Genomic DNA, 14,274 nt, shown 5'->3' with positions numbered 1-14,274 from the left:
TCAAAATTTTCATTTAATAACGTTTTGCCAATTAAAATACCATTAAAATGAAATCTAGCAAGCTAAAATCTATTTTCAATTTCAAATTACCAATTTCCTTTATCATTTCTAAAATCCTATAGGCAAAATTTCAACCAAATTTATGAGATTTTGCAATTTAGTCCACTTTCAATTTTGCAATGCAAGTTTTTTTTTTTTAACAAAATTAATCCTTTTCTTAGCAGTCAAAATTCGAAATCCAATTTCAATTTCACTATCAAAAATTTCCTTTTTCACCAAAAAAAATCAAGATTTTCCGAAATGACTAAATCTAACAAATTCATTTTGAAGATGCTCAAGCTTATGCAATTATTTCAAATTTTCAAAATTCCATCCAAGTGCAAAATTTGCAATTTTATCCTACCAGGTATTCATTTTAACCATCGAAAAAAAAAAATTTGAATTCTTTTTGGCCTAAAAGGATAAAATTACATGTTCCGAAAAATCAAGTTTCCTACCAGGTGAAAAATAAACCAAATCAAATCCCTCTTGGCCCGAAGGCGTCCAAAGTGTAAAATTTTCAAATCGAAAACCTCTAGACAATTCCAAAACATTTGCTAAGGCAACTGAAAAAAAAGGGGGTCCCCAAAAGTTTTGGGGCGATGATGTGAAAACCTCACAACAAGTCCCTGTCAAACATTGCTTTCTTCTTTTTTCCAAAAAGTTATCAAATGTCTCATAAACCTCTCCAAGACTGGGAGAATTTGTACTAGCATATTTGATGACTTCCACAATTAGTGAAATCAATAAGTTGGTGTAAGTTGGTGATTAGTGATTACTGATTACTATCCATGGTAGCTCAATTTGTTTAGAAAGCCCATAAAATGGATGTAGAGAGACTTCCTGAATGGAGATTTGGGGTTAATTTTATACATATATTGTCCACAAGGTTTTCAAGCTACAGCGAAAGTGCAACTCTATATGGTCATTTCTATAGTTTAGTAAATGTGATTGACTTTGTTATTTCCAATAAAGAAAATTTAGTACATGCTGACCAAGACTTAGCTGTTAAAACATAATCATGTGCAAATTCACAAGCATGAAGCAATAAAAAACAAGAAGAAATATAATTACAATGACTGTACCAGTTGATGAATAATGTTAGCTCATACCTTTCATATTAAGTGTTGTAAAAGACCAAAAAATCTATGCAGAGATCAGACATTCATTATTGCTTTTGTACTAAAACTCAATTTGTATGCTGTTTATCATTCTTAGTAAAATTATGTGTGTTTTATTTTTGAGTGGGATTACAATAGTCTTCAAATGCTCAGCCGATCTGAGAGGATGAAAGGATACCAGCCAAATTTGTATGAAGTTGGAGATTGATAACACGTTGTAGAAACTTTGTGCATCTCGCTTTTGGGAATAAACTATGATCAGAATTACATCTGCACCAATTTTTGCCCCTTTTTTTTGTTGGGCATTGGTCTGAATTAAAAATGTGCCGGCCAAGTCCAAGCCCAGAACACGGGGGTGCTCAGTCTAATTACCAAACAATGTTCATATTTATGCGAATGTATTTCAAGTGACATACAAATGCTCTCTTTGCACGTAGTCATCTAATTTTTAACTAAAATTGGACATAAGAAAGTCTTTTCATAAAAAAAATTACTCAGATGAGAGAGCAAATAGGTGAAAGAAGCAACAATTACCTTTTGTTTTTTTTCTACAAGTACAAAAAGTAAATCGAAATTAGATATAACAAGAGATAAAGAGTAACTATTTCTATAGGTAGAGATGGATGTGCAATCACTACCTCCCTTTTTGTAGGATGTATATTCACGTCAATGTGTTCAGGCGGCAGCACTATAGACATATAGATAAAAGGCTTTGATGCTTTTGGTAAGATGGCAGAATAAACTACTTCAATAGCTCTTTTCAGTGGGCTGCATTCAACCAGCCTATCTGCAGTCATAAAAAGTGTATTAGTGGCATTATCAAACATCTCATGGGCATCTCTATACATAATGATTTCAATAATCAGTGTTGATAATTTACGATCCTAGTGATCTTCATTTATTTTTATCTTTGCACTATAACACACATAGCAAAACAACATTTCATGGCATTAAATGTTTCTTAAAGAAAAAATTTCCTTGGTGTTTTAAGATATTATTAGCATGAATATTTAGGCAATGTCTATACAGCCACGAAAATGCACTTCCTTACGAAGGAGAGGACTTGGTCAATTTTTTAAAAAGTTATAAAAAGCAATGTAAAGAAAGTGCATTTTCGTGGCTGTATAGCCACGGGCGAATATTTTATCCTTTAAATGAATATTTGCGATCTCTTGTTGCAGGTTTGCCAATTTTAACACATCATCTATATAACTATCAAATGACATACAAGTTATATACACCAACACACAAGTGAATTTTATATTTTAGTTGTAACCTCAAAATAAGAGCGAAAGAACATTATTAACTGAATGACTAGTTGCAAAGTACTAGACTAATTAGTGAAAGAGATTATTGAGAGCTTTATAAAAATACAAATTAGCTTTAATGAAAAAATGAGGTTAAGGGTTTTCAATAAATTGGAATATCAATTTTATGATTTTGTTACGATATTGAATAGTTTCTATTTACCCTCTCTTCCATCTTTTTTCTAATGGTCACTCTTTTTGTAATGTTTCCATAAACTCCTTTTGTTCGTTATGGAAACTTTCTTTTTCACTCTACAAGAATGTTTCTATTTCCTCTCTCCTATTCATTATAGAAACATTTATGTTGTACCTTGTATCTATAGATCATTCATGATCTTTTTTCTTATAACACATTCATTATTTGACCATAATATGGTATCATAGCAAATTCCTGGCCTCTTCAAAAAAAATTAATTTCATTTTGAAATTGTTAGTTCAAAATTTTCGAAATATTTGCCGGAGTGTGTTCAAAATTTGCATCTTTTTTTTCCCTCCAAACCCGACTAGGCATTTGGAGTCCAATTGTTTTTGCAATTTCGAGGTCAACTTTTTGGGCATTTTCAAGCTGATTTTTTCTGCACATCTTCTGCAAAGGGCGGCGTTTAGGGTGTTTTAAAACCTATCTCTAATTTTCGTCCAATAGTTTTGCTTTCCACCTTTTTTTAAAAAACAGCTAGGGTTTCTTTTGAAACTCTCTTTTTCCATGCTAGTTTTAATAAAAAATTGCAGATTCTTGGTGGAATTTTGCAAATCTCAATTGGGTTGGTCTCTGTTTTTCCTATGTGCATCATTTTTCATGCCTCAATTTTCGAGCCAGCAAATTTAGAATCTAATTTCAAATTCTTTGAAGGTTTTTCGAGCTTTCTCCTGTGTGTCCTTTCATTTTTTCTAGGTCTTTCGTCAATCTGCCTCGAAGTTCATGCCTTTTCAGATATTCACATTTTTTGCATCTAAAATGTGTCATGGCATCTCTCACCAAACTTCTCTTGGAAGGCAGACAATGATTTAACAGAAAGAACTAAAACACGTGGAAGCAGAGAATGATGACGATCTTCGAGTACCGTCGCCTTGAGGCGCTTGTTCTGGGTACAGAGACTCGTCCTACCACAGTCAATGCTACCACAAACCAACATTATAGAACATGCAGGCCTCTCTGATCAACTAAGGACGTGCAAATTGTAACATCCCAATTTCCCAAGGTCTTATTTAACAACTAACATCTCCAAGAAATACAGTTGTTACTTCAATTTCATAGGAAGATAGTTATAATAGTCATGTTAATGTGAAAGAGATTTGTCGTTAAAAACAGTTAAACAAAATTTCTTTACTTAAAACATCATCAATGAATTTACTATAGAAAATAGAATCTAAATACCATGGAATTCGAACCAAGAAATCATTGCAGGGATGCTTCTGCTACCAACCAAGTTAGTCTACATATACCACAATAACAATATCAAACAACAAATACCATCCAATACCGCTATATCAAAATTAAATGACGATTACCATTAAATACCACTATATAAAATTAAGGCATCACATACCATTGTATCAATTAGGACATCGATTACCATTGGATCATTTAGGGCTTCTGATACCACTATATCAATTAGGGCTTTCGATATCACTGCTTCAATTAGGGCTTTTGATACCACTGATTCAATTAGGGCTTCTAATACCACTGATTCAATTAGTGCTTCCGATACCACTGTATCATTTAGGGTTCTAGATACCACTGAATCAAATTAGGGTTTCAGATACCACTCTATCATTCCTTTCCTTCCGATTACTTTAACTGTGGCAATAACTCAAGATTAGGAAATATACTCATATTCGATATTCATATAAATGAAAAACAATTCATAAATCTACCTCTCGCATCCGAGTGTAAAATAACTGTAATGATGAATTAAATTAATCTTACCTTCTTGCAAATACATCATAAAAGTGATAATACATGTTTCCAACAACAACTGAATGTATAACTTATCTTTTTCTATTGTACGTCTGACAACTTTGGGAGAGGTGAAACATTGTCAGGGGCTTAACCACCCAAACTCAGACCATAACATATCCCCACACAATTTCTATCAAGAAAGGCCCTTCCTACTCGGAATTGGACTTGGAACATCTGTCATCTACTGAGCATCCTGGTATTTATCCACACCACAAGACTTGACAGCAGGAGTCACAACAACAGGATCAAGCATGAGCTATTAATAATTCATTATTCAAATCTGATTTCATTACTGATTCTTGCAGGTTAATTCCACCTCTTCACAATTCTATGGTTTCTTTGCCGGGTGAATTGCTCAGTGTCAAAGTGTTCTAAATATGCTTGGAAATTTTATTAAAGCATGTGCAGTGATGTGGTTTCATATAATCAATCAATTTATTACAACTACTAAGGATTTCATAAATGATATAAACTCAAAAATATTTGGTGAATGATCTCATATTCACCTTAGACTACAAACAACTAGTATTATGGATTGATCTCTACTTAACAGGCCTAACCGGTTGTGGGTGGATACTTGAATCAGAAAGAGAAAGAAAAGATTTGGAAATCATAATTAAACTATTCTCAACCTAACATTATGTATCGGTTGTGATAGATATTGAACTCAGTAAGATCGATTCATTCTTTGCATTGATTCTATGGTATTCAATCTTGCAATTAGAAGATCCAATCCAGTCGGCTTATCTTGGAAAACAAAAAGAAAGAAAAACAATATCAGAAATCGTGACCTAAGACTTGGTTGTATCTTTTGCTCTAGCTGGGCCTCTTGTCCACCCACTACCCTGAGACTAAATCCAGAATTCAATTCGTCGGCAATAATAATGGAAGAACAGCAGGAATTCGAGTATGAGTAAGGAAGGGCATTCGGCTGAGAACTCAATATGAAATGCAAAGGTATGGGGTTAAGAGAGAACCGGAGATGGAAGGAGGTATATTCACCTAATTCGATCATGGCTTCTTAAACTTAGCCGAGACTCCTCGGCTTCTATTAGTTTCAAAAAAAATTAGTTGCCCATTCGAATATATCATAAATCAATTGGAAAAATAAAGGAAAAAGAAAATAAAAAGGTTGGAAGAGAAGTCGGAAAGATTAAAGTTTGATTATTGCCAATTTATCATGCCAAGTGTTAATCGATTAAAAGCAAGAATATTAAAAAGAAAGAATGGAGTTGGATGATTATAGTTTGAATATTATAATAATTTGAATGTTGTTATAATTCAAATATTATTATGATTTTATATTTATATATGTACATGCAAACATCACTTAATATTAAATTATTAAAATATAATGGTGCCAAATCATTTTTATATCTATATGCACGTATATAGAGTTATAATATGATGAAAGATTATTTAACTTCTTTTGAGGTACGTTTTATAATTCAATTATTTTGATTAAATTATTTATTTAAATAGCTCATGCGGGTCCCACAGATGTATCATGTTTTTGAGTTGCTAGGTCCTCAACCCATCTACCCAGTGATGGTGATGCTCCTATGCCTAATTTTTTTCTGACAATGCTTCCACCCCTTCATCGTGTTTCCTGCAAGGAGATTCTTCGTAATTAAATCCTATTATCATAACAAGTTATAAATAATCATAACGGCTAATCGCCCATTCAATTTCATGAATCATGATAAATAATTATAACGACTAACCATCTTATCATTTCACAAGATTATAACCAATTTAATTGTCAACTAACTTCATGTGAACCTCAACGGCTATATTTTAAATTAGGTCAAAAATTGGGATGTAACACAAATTTCTATTTTTTAAGATAGATTGACCATTAAGGGAGTGTGTTACGATATTGGATAGTTTTTATTTATTCTCTCTTTTGTCTTTTTCTAATGGTCACTCTTTTTGTATAGTTTCCATAAACTTCTTATGTTCGTTATGGAATTTTCCTTTTTGACTCTACAAGAATGTTTCTATTTCCTCTCTCCTATTCATTATAGAAACATTTATGTTTTATCTTGTATATATAGATCATTCATGATCTTTGTTTAATAACACATTCATTATTTTACCATAATAAATTTCTGCAATTCGCAAAGAATTTTTATTTTTTTTCTTTGATGGGTAAGAGGCCAAAGGCAAGATTAATTATTACTATGTGTTGTGATTAGTTAATATTATTTGTTAAGCTCGAGAATTGAACCCAAGACCTCCCACATAAGAGGCTAACAATTTATCGTTGTGTTGTAGGCTCTTGCCCGTAAAGAATTGTTCTTGCATAAGGGAAAGGGAAGAATTATTTTTTGATTTCTTGGGAAATGTGCTTCTCAGCCGTATGCAATCTTAGTTTTCTTATATCTAGAAAATGTGCTTCTTAGCCTTAATGCAATCTTAGTTTTCTTATATCTAGAAATTTCTAATATCGTTGCGCAGAACTTAACATTCACATATACTGTAGACCGTGTGTTGAGTCCTAGTGAATTAGTTCTGGAAAAGACCTTAAAAAAGACAGCACTCATTTGCAATAATGTTCTTTGCAAAACCTTTTGTGGGTTTGATACATCTCTTTATCTTCTTTCTTTTTCTTTGGGTGGACTGGGAAATCCGAAATTGTTATGTTTCAAAGAAGCCACAACTATTTCTTACTAAAATTCAAATATTCAATAACTGACTCAAAAATGGTGTTGTGAAGGTTTTGTTTACATTTTTGAAAAGGTCTTGATATTCTCAATTGTTATCTAATATCTTGTACTTGTTGGACAATTGCTTCTTTGGTTCTAGAAGTTCTGCAAAATAATCCTTGTCCACTTGGGTCATATTGTGTGTGAGCCTAGTTGGGAACGAAATCCCTGTGTTACAACTACAACGGAGTATTAAAAAGCATTCTAAGCTTTGTGTACCTAAATCAGTCTTCTAAAGCAACAGCAGTTCCTGTTAGGGCTCATCAGTCAGTCTTTTACAGAAGCAACAGTTAACAAAGACTGAGGTTTAATTCTGGGTTTATGCCACTAGGTTTGCATAGATTGGGACAATATTATCTCTCAATTCTACCTTAAGCAATGATTTCATTGAAGTCCTATATTGATTTTAGTGATGGCAGATTCCAAGAGAAGCTTAATTGTGTCTCGAAGCACCTTACGTCATTATAATGCTCTCATTTTAAAAAAGATTGATTTGAAAATAATTATCCTTGTTTCCAAGTTCTCCCAAAGGCTAACTGGTGAGAAAATGAGAACTCCAAAGATCTTGGAGAGCAAAGAATCAATATTGCATAGTTGTTACTCATGGCAATGAGTTGTAGTGCCCCTCAAATTTGGTTTGGATCTATGCTATGTTTTGTTTCAGGATTGGTATACTCATGCTTTAATTTGCTATTTAAACTTCCTAATGTGCTCTTATTTGGGGTGTTTATTGGATTACACTATAATGACTTCAATCACTTAAGTGATAAAGTAACTTAAGAACATAACATGAAGTCATTTTAAATTATATTTTTCAAATAGTGCAACTCAACATTAGAATTTAAGGCCAATATTTTAAATATGCAATTGAACTTGATAACCCCACTTTTTAGGCACTGAATCCTTGATATCTTTTGACTAACAACTCCGCTTAAGTCCCAAGATATCCCGAATCGAAGGGAAAACTAAAAGCAGGAGATTAAAGAAAACAAAACGATAAAAACAATCAAAACAAACAGTTAAAAATGCAAAAAGGGACTTTGAAGGTCTCAAAAATCAAATACAGGTTAACAAACTAAAAAAATGAAAAATACTTGATGAGAACCTTCAGTAAAACGTTCCATTATATGAATTGGTAACAATCATTTGATCATTTTTTGTCAATCAAATAATGAGTTATCTTAGAGGGAAGAGAAACTCAATTGGAAAAGTTCTGTACTGTTACGTCCATTTTGTAATGACAAAATGGAGGACAATATGTATAATTTGGAGGATAAGCTGCAAGTATCAAATGACATGGTTCTTGCAGCTTTAGTGCATTTTGATAACATTCATAAAGACATTGAGGAAACCATGTGGGAAGTTAAAAGTGTTGAAAAGGAGAAGGGAATACTGAATAGAATTAACAATGTCTATCTTCACACTCTAAAAAAGGCATTAGAAACAATGAAATCAGATTACTTGAAGTTGCTCAAAGACAAGGCTAGGCCATCAAACATGCAAAAGATAAGGAAAGAGAGGCAGATGAACTTTGCCTTCAATTGAGTATGACACACTACTCCTTATACCAGGCTGAAAATCATCTATTGCAGCCATTCACAAGGAAAATAAAATTAAATATAGAACTTGGAGATGGTACAAACTGTTGAAGAAATCAATACCATTTGTGAGCATGAAAATAAGTACAATGTTTCCACCGTTCTCACTCCTAATGAGGCACATTTTGCAAATGAAGACCATAAGGACCAGCAAGAAGTCAAACACCTGAGTTCTGGTTAATACAACAGCAGTTCCATAATTTCACCATGTCATGATGTAGAAGATGAACCAAGTGATTTTACTTTGAAAACTATGTGTGATGGTGATCATTTCATTGAAGGAGATGTTAATTTGAGCGATGATACACATGTGATGCTAAAAATTCAGAATTGTCCCTAAGGTACGGGTTTCTACAAATTATCTAGAGAGTTATCACCGATTCTTCATGACATGGCAGCTATCTATTTACTAGCTGGTGATTTTATTTCTATGCCTCGTTCAATAAAAAGTGGCCACCCTACTTGGACTACTGGTACATGTTCAGTTTGGGCCTGGCCTCTAGGGGTTAGAGAGTTGCATGCAAAACAATGGGTACCACACATGTTGCGATATATTACATATGAGATGTTTACCTTTCCAGTTCAAAAGCATAGTGGTGACATTGTTGACATTCTTGATGCTGATCCAAGTTATGGAAGCAACATCCTGAGGCATGATGAGTTGGTTTCCTTGCATATGGGTAGTGTATTTGGCATCTATTTATCGAGCAGGCTGATTCAGGAAGTTGGAGATTCACTAATCATCTATTTCTACAACCAGAATCGTACTGAGGGCTGGTTTGGAATCCAAGTGTTTTTGATTAGGTGAAAACATGTTTCTGAAACCCTTTTTACAAAATATATCTAAAGATAAATACCATTGCGGCACATAGGCCAGCAACAGCCAAAAGCCAACCAAGAAGAAAGACATCAACAAATGGACTAAGCCCTAAAGACAACACAACCCACAAACAAAAAAAGACAAGAGCACACCAGTACACAGCTAACCCATACACTTCAGAAGTCAATAGCCTCCAACTCAAGCTTATCCATCTTCTCAGCCACCTTCTTGATCTCTTTAACCTTTGCAGTAGCAAAAGACACCTTCTTCTTAGTGTTGGTTGTAGTTCTTTTGCTAGGGCCATCCTGGCTATCTACAGGTGAATCTCTATCGTCCATGACTTGGATGATGGCTCTATCATCGGTAGATCCCTCCAACGTGCTAAGGAGAATTTTAGTGTGCTCGTTAGATGCCTTCAGAATCTTGTAACTCTAGTCAACAATGCCCTTCAACATAAAATCCATACTGAAGACCATGTCTTCCAAAGCCAAGACCCTAGCTTCCAACTTATAAAGAGTTGTAATGTCAATTACAGTACTTGTTTTATCAGCCATGTCCCCATCAGGCGAGTTCTCACCAATGCCCTTAGTGGTCTCCTGGTTTTTCACCCTACTCTCAAGAGCCCTAATCCTCAAATTCACCTCCTTAACCTCATTAAAAGACCATTTGATGGATCAATAAAAATCCAGCATCTCATACCTTGCAGTAAGAAGGACGTCTAGATTGGTCTCTTTGATATAATCGCAAGATATTTTCATCTCCCTTCTTTGCCCTATCCACCAATTTAATCTCCAGCCTAGGAACTCCAAACTTGACCTTCCCCGAATCAACTACCTTCCAAGCAGTGTTATCCTTAGGTTCTGAAATCTGCATATCAGGACTATTATCATGAATGGGATTGTCCATAGCAATCGCACAAGTGGGTGTCAGGGAAGCCTCATTAGCGTCCATGTCCAAATCCTCGGTAGCAACATGAGGGGAAGCCTTCTTGTGCTTCTCATTCTTTGTGACAATCACAAGGGAATTTTTGCTCTTTTTTTTCCTTGACTACCAAGCTCATCTTTGTCTGTGTCCATATCATCCTCCTTCTCATAGTATTCTTCGTCAAAAGATACGACAACCTTAGGGCTTTTGCGTTTCTTGCCCACAAACTTGTTAGTTTTAAGGGGTATCTTTGAGGTAGACCCCTTACCTTTGCTCTTGGTGGTCTTCATCTGAATTTCCTCAAACCCTAAATCCTCACTGGCCTCAGCATCAAAGAGAATCTCCTTATTGTAAGACTCAGAATCATCCGTCTCTTCTCTAGAGTCAACATTCTCTTCAATAGAAATCCCAACAGAGTGACCTTTAATATGTTCATAACTAAGAACCATGAGACCATCATGCAAGGGAGGATTAATAACCCCATAGGAATGAATCTCATTGAAAATGGAATTCAAGGAAGTATACAAATGGAATGGAATGGAGATTTTCATGTTGTGTTTGAAGTGATTCAGTAACACAAAATGATGGGTGCAAACGCAAGAAAATCTCCCATCAAGCGTAACATAATACATTATTGCTTTGAGCACAAATCTCCAAATTTTCTTGATAAATTCTGGGGAATGATAGGTCTTACCAGACTTGACAAGGGCCTCACGCTCCTCATCTTTCAAAAAACCCTCCACAGCAATCTCAAAATGCTTCCTCTCTGTAAAAGTTCTTGTCAACAATGTGAATCCCCTTAACCTAAGAGATCATATCCTCCATGACCGTAATTTCCTCCCTTGGTACACTAGAGTCCCTTCATCCCAATTCTTATAGAAGAACTCAATAATTGTAGGGTTCCCTCCATGGAGGCGCTCAATGAAAGGCGTCAAACCACTAGCTTTCAAAATGTCACAAACCTTTGTTCTTTTCTACCATTTCTCACAATTGATATGCTTATTGCGTCTTCCCTAACCCTCTATCTTGATTCTACACCTTCCAAATTCTAACATTGATAGCCAAGTCCCTACCGATAGCAATGCAAAGAGAAATGAATGCAAAGAGGAGACCAGATGTTGAAGAAATGAAGTAAAATTTTGATCAAAAGAACACACAAAACGAGCGAAAAAAAAAAGGGTAATATTTATAGCATCTATCGCTAAGGCATTTCACTTGCCTTGTAATCGTAAATGCATCACCTTGATGTACCATTTTGCTCATTACAAATGACCCCTTCTTTGCCATTGATTCTCATAATTAATACAAGAAGTGATCTCTGATGATAAAGCCACTTCAACTTGCCATCTCATTTGTTGATTCATAACTGCCACGTTTTATAGAGTCATCCACCATATTAGACTCTTTATAAGCATGGGATATGAAATAATTATCCAAAGTGCAAAGAAGGCTTCTAGCTTCTTATATTATATTGGAGATTGTCCAACAAGGAATAGATAACCCCTTCAAGCAATTAACTATATTTTTTGGATTGCCCTCCAGCCAAAGATTAGTAGTACCCATATCCTTAGGCATTCTTATAGCTTGAAGAGCTGTCATTGCCTCCGCATAGGGATTTATCTATTTTCCCAAGGGGAGTGCCACAACGAGGCATTGGCCTAGAAGATTTCTTAACACTCCCCACAACTAGCCAGCCTAAGGTTTCCTTTGGCTGCGTCATTGAAGTTAGCTTTGAGCCAATCAACATGAGGAAAGAGCCACTTGCTTTCCTTTCTTCTACTATCAACCGGATTAGGAGAAGGCTAAATAATACTATTCAACATTTCCAAATTGGAGGAGTAGGATATAGAGCAGCAGAAATTCTCCAAAATAGCCCTCTCGATTTTGAAAAACACCAACTTGAAGGTAGAAGACTTATCTCTAAAAATCCTATTATTTTGCTCTTTCCAGATGTCCCATAAGATGTAGGGATGGGAAAAGGGCCATAGACACTTGAGCTCCTTAGAAAAGGAATAAAACAGTCGGAAATGGTAAGGGGGAAGTCCAAGCGACATTGAATCTACTAATGAATGAATAATGTGGTTAACCAATTCCTCATTGTTGCAATAGAGCACACATCTATTTGGGAGGGAGAAACCTCTCTTACACAAGTGATCATTTGGGATCCAGGTGTTCACAAGATGCGTGATTTGCATTATGTGGACTCTGTTGTGATACTACACAGTTTGAGATTTGATGCAGTTACGATTAGAGTTGCACAGCCTACAAATGCAACAATGCTTCACAGATTGACACGGGATCCAGGAATTTGGTTGATGGATGAGTTCCATCCTTATCTATGGTTTCACATGTGGCACATCCTAATTACACAGTTGCCAGTAGGAGCTATCGAGGGGCTTGCAGATGGATATGGGACCCTGGTATTGGTTATGGACCCATGATTGCTTGAAGGCAAGCAATCTCAAGGAGGGAGGACTGTAATGTCCCCAATTCTTGGGACATTAGGATTTTAAGCCAAGTTTCATGAAATATTAAAACTAGCTTTTCAGAGCTTAATGTAAATTTTGGAAGGGTTCAATTCAATATATTAAATTGAGTTGAAAGGTGACAAAAGGGGGAATAGGATGTAATGTCCCCTTTTTCTGGGACATTATAATTTTGTGTGTTGGCTCGCTTCGCCAAGGTTTCAGGGGCGGAAAGGTTCTTTACAGGATTTAGTTCGAGGTTTGGCCTAGGCATTTCCAGTTTCAGACCCATCAAAGCAATTTTGACAGGTTGTCCGGATACTTACTATTTTTAGTAAGTAAACAGAGCACAGTATTTTCGGTACCTCGGTGTTGGGTTGGAAGTGTCTCGCCGAGAGTTTTCCAATGAGCTATTGCATGTGATTATCTGAGTTCATTTGATCAGCTATTTTAATGCCTGATGATTATATGGTTTCCTAACTAAGTGCCTATTAAAGTCATTTAATTTGTCACTTTATTTTAAAAATTTACTATATTCACTTAAGTGACTAAAGGACAAAAAAGGTGCTTTGTCCCACATTGCCTAAAAGAGCATGCATCACATTGGGAAAAGGCATAAAGGTACAACGGACTCCACATGGGGGATATATGAAGATTATAATATTCAAGCAAATATTAATCTGGGCACTGGAAACAGTTGTTGGTTTCTTCTTCTAGGACGCAAACCCTTGGAGAAGCGTTTGAAGGTTGGACGCAAACCTAGCCTTCTTACAGCTTTCATTTATATTTCCAATCTGACTGTCATTTTTTGTTTATAGGATTGGATTACTTGAGTTGTTGCATGTTATTATATTGCTGATGTATAATACAGTAGCGCATTTTGAGTTATTTGAGTTAACTCCTAGTTTTAATATGTACTTCTGATTATTGGAGGAAATAAATACATTTCTTTTCTGGAGTTTCTCGTATGTTTATTTGCTGGTTATGAACGATTAATGTTCTGGAATTTAGATTAAGTATTGGTTTACTGTCTGGATTTAAATCTGCACTTAAATATTAAGGGTTCGAGGAAAATATCCGTAAAGGGATATTACATAGGACATAAGGACAAAAGAGGGAAGTTGAAGAGTAACATTGTTGAGCTTTAAAAGAAGGAAGATAGTTCACTTTTAGCATGCTTGGTTATCGAAACTTAGATCAAATTTCTCTCGGAGAAACTTGAAAGCAAGTTGCTTTCATTTTCAGATCCACCTTTGAGGACGGAAATCCTCTAGCCAGACAACAATAGACGAAAATCCATTGTTCGTGGGAGACGACACTGCAGGTGTCTCA

General features: G+C 35.2%; 1 protein-coding gene across 2 annotated transcripts in view; it reads right to left on the bottom strand.

Annotated features, from left to right (window-relative positions):
* Positions 1-14,274, bottom strand: part of MLH1 (MUTL-homolog 1) — a 255,513-nt gene that overhangs the window by 198,800 nt on the left and 42,439 nt on the right. For both annotated transcript variants that reach the window (XM_089808703.1, XM_089808704.1), the window contains exon 6: positions 1,799-1,947. In XM_089808703.1, coding sequence (XP_089664829.1) covers positions 1,799-1,947 — 149 coding nt within the window. The remainder of the gene's footprint in view (positions 1-1,798; positions 1,948-14,274) is intronic.

This window comes from Cupressus sempervirens, chromosome 11 (genome assembly GCF_028749045.1).
Source record: "Cupressus sempervirens isolate cs-2001-9-10 chromosome 11, ASM2874904v1, whole genome shotgun sequence".
Lineage (NCBI taxonomy): Eukaryota > Viridiplantae > Streptophyta > Pinopsida > Cupressales > Cupressaceae > Cupressus > Cupressus sempervirens.
This window is presented reverse-complemented; position numbering and strand designations above follow the sequence as displayed.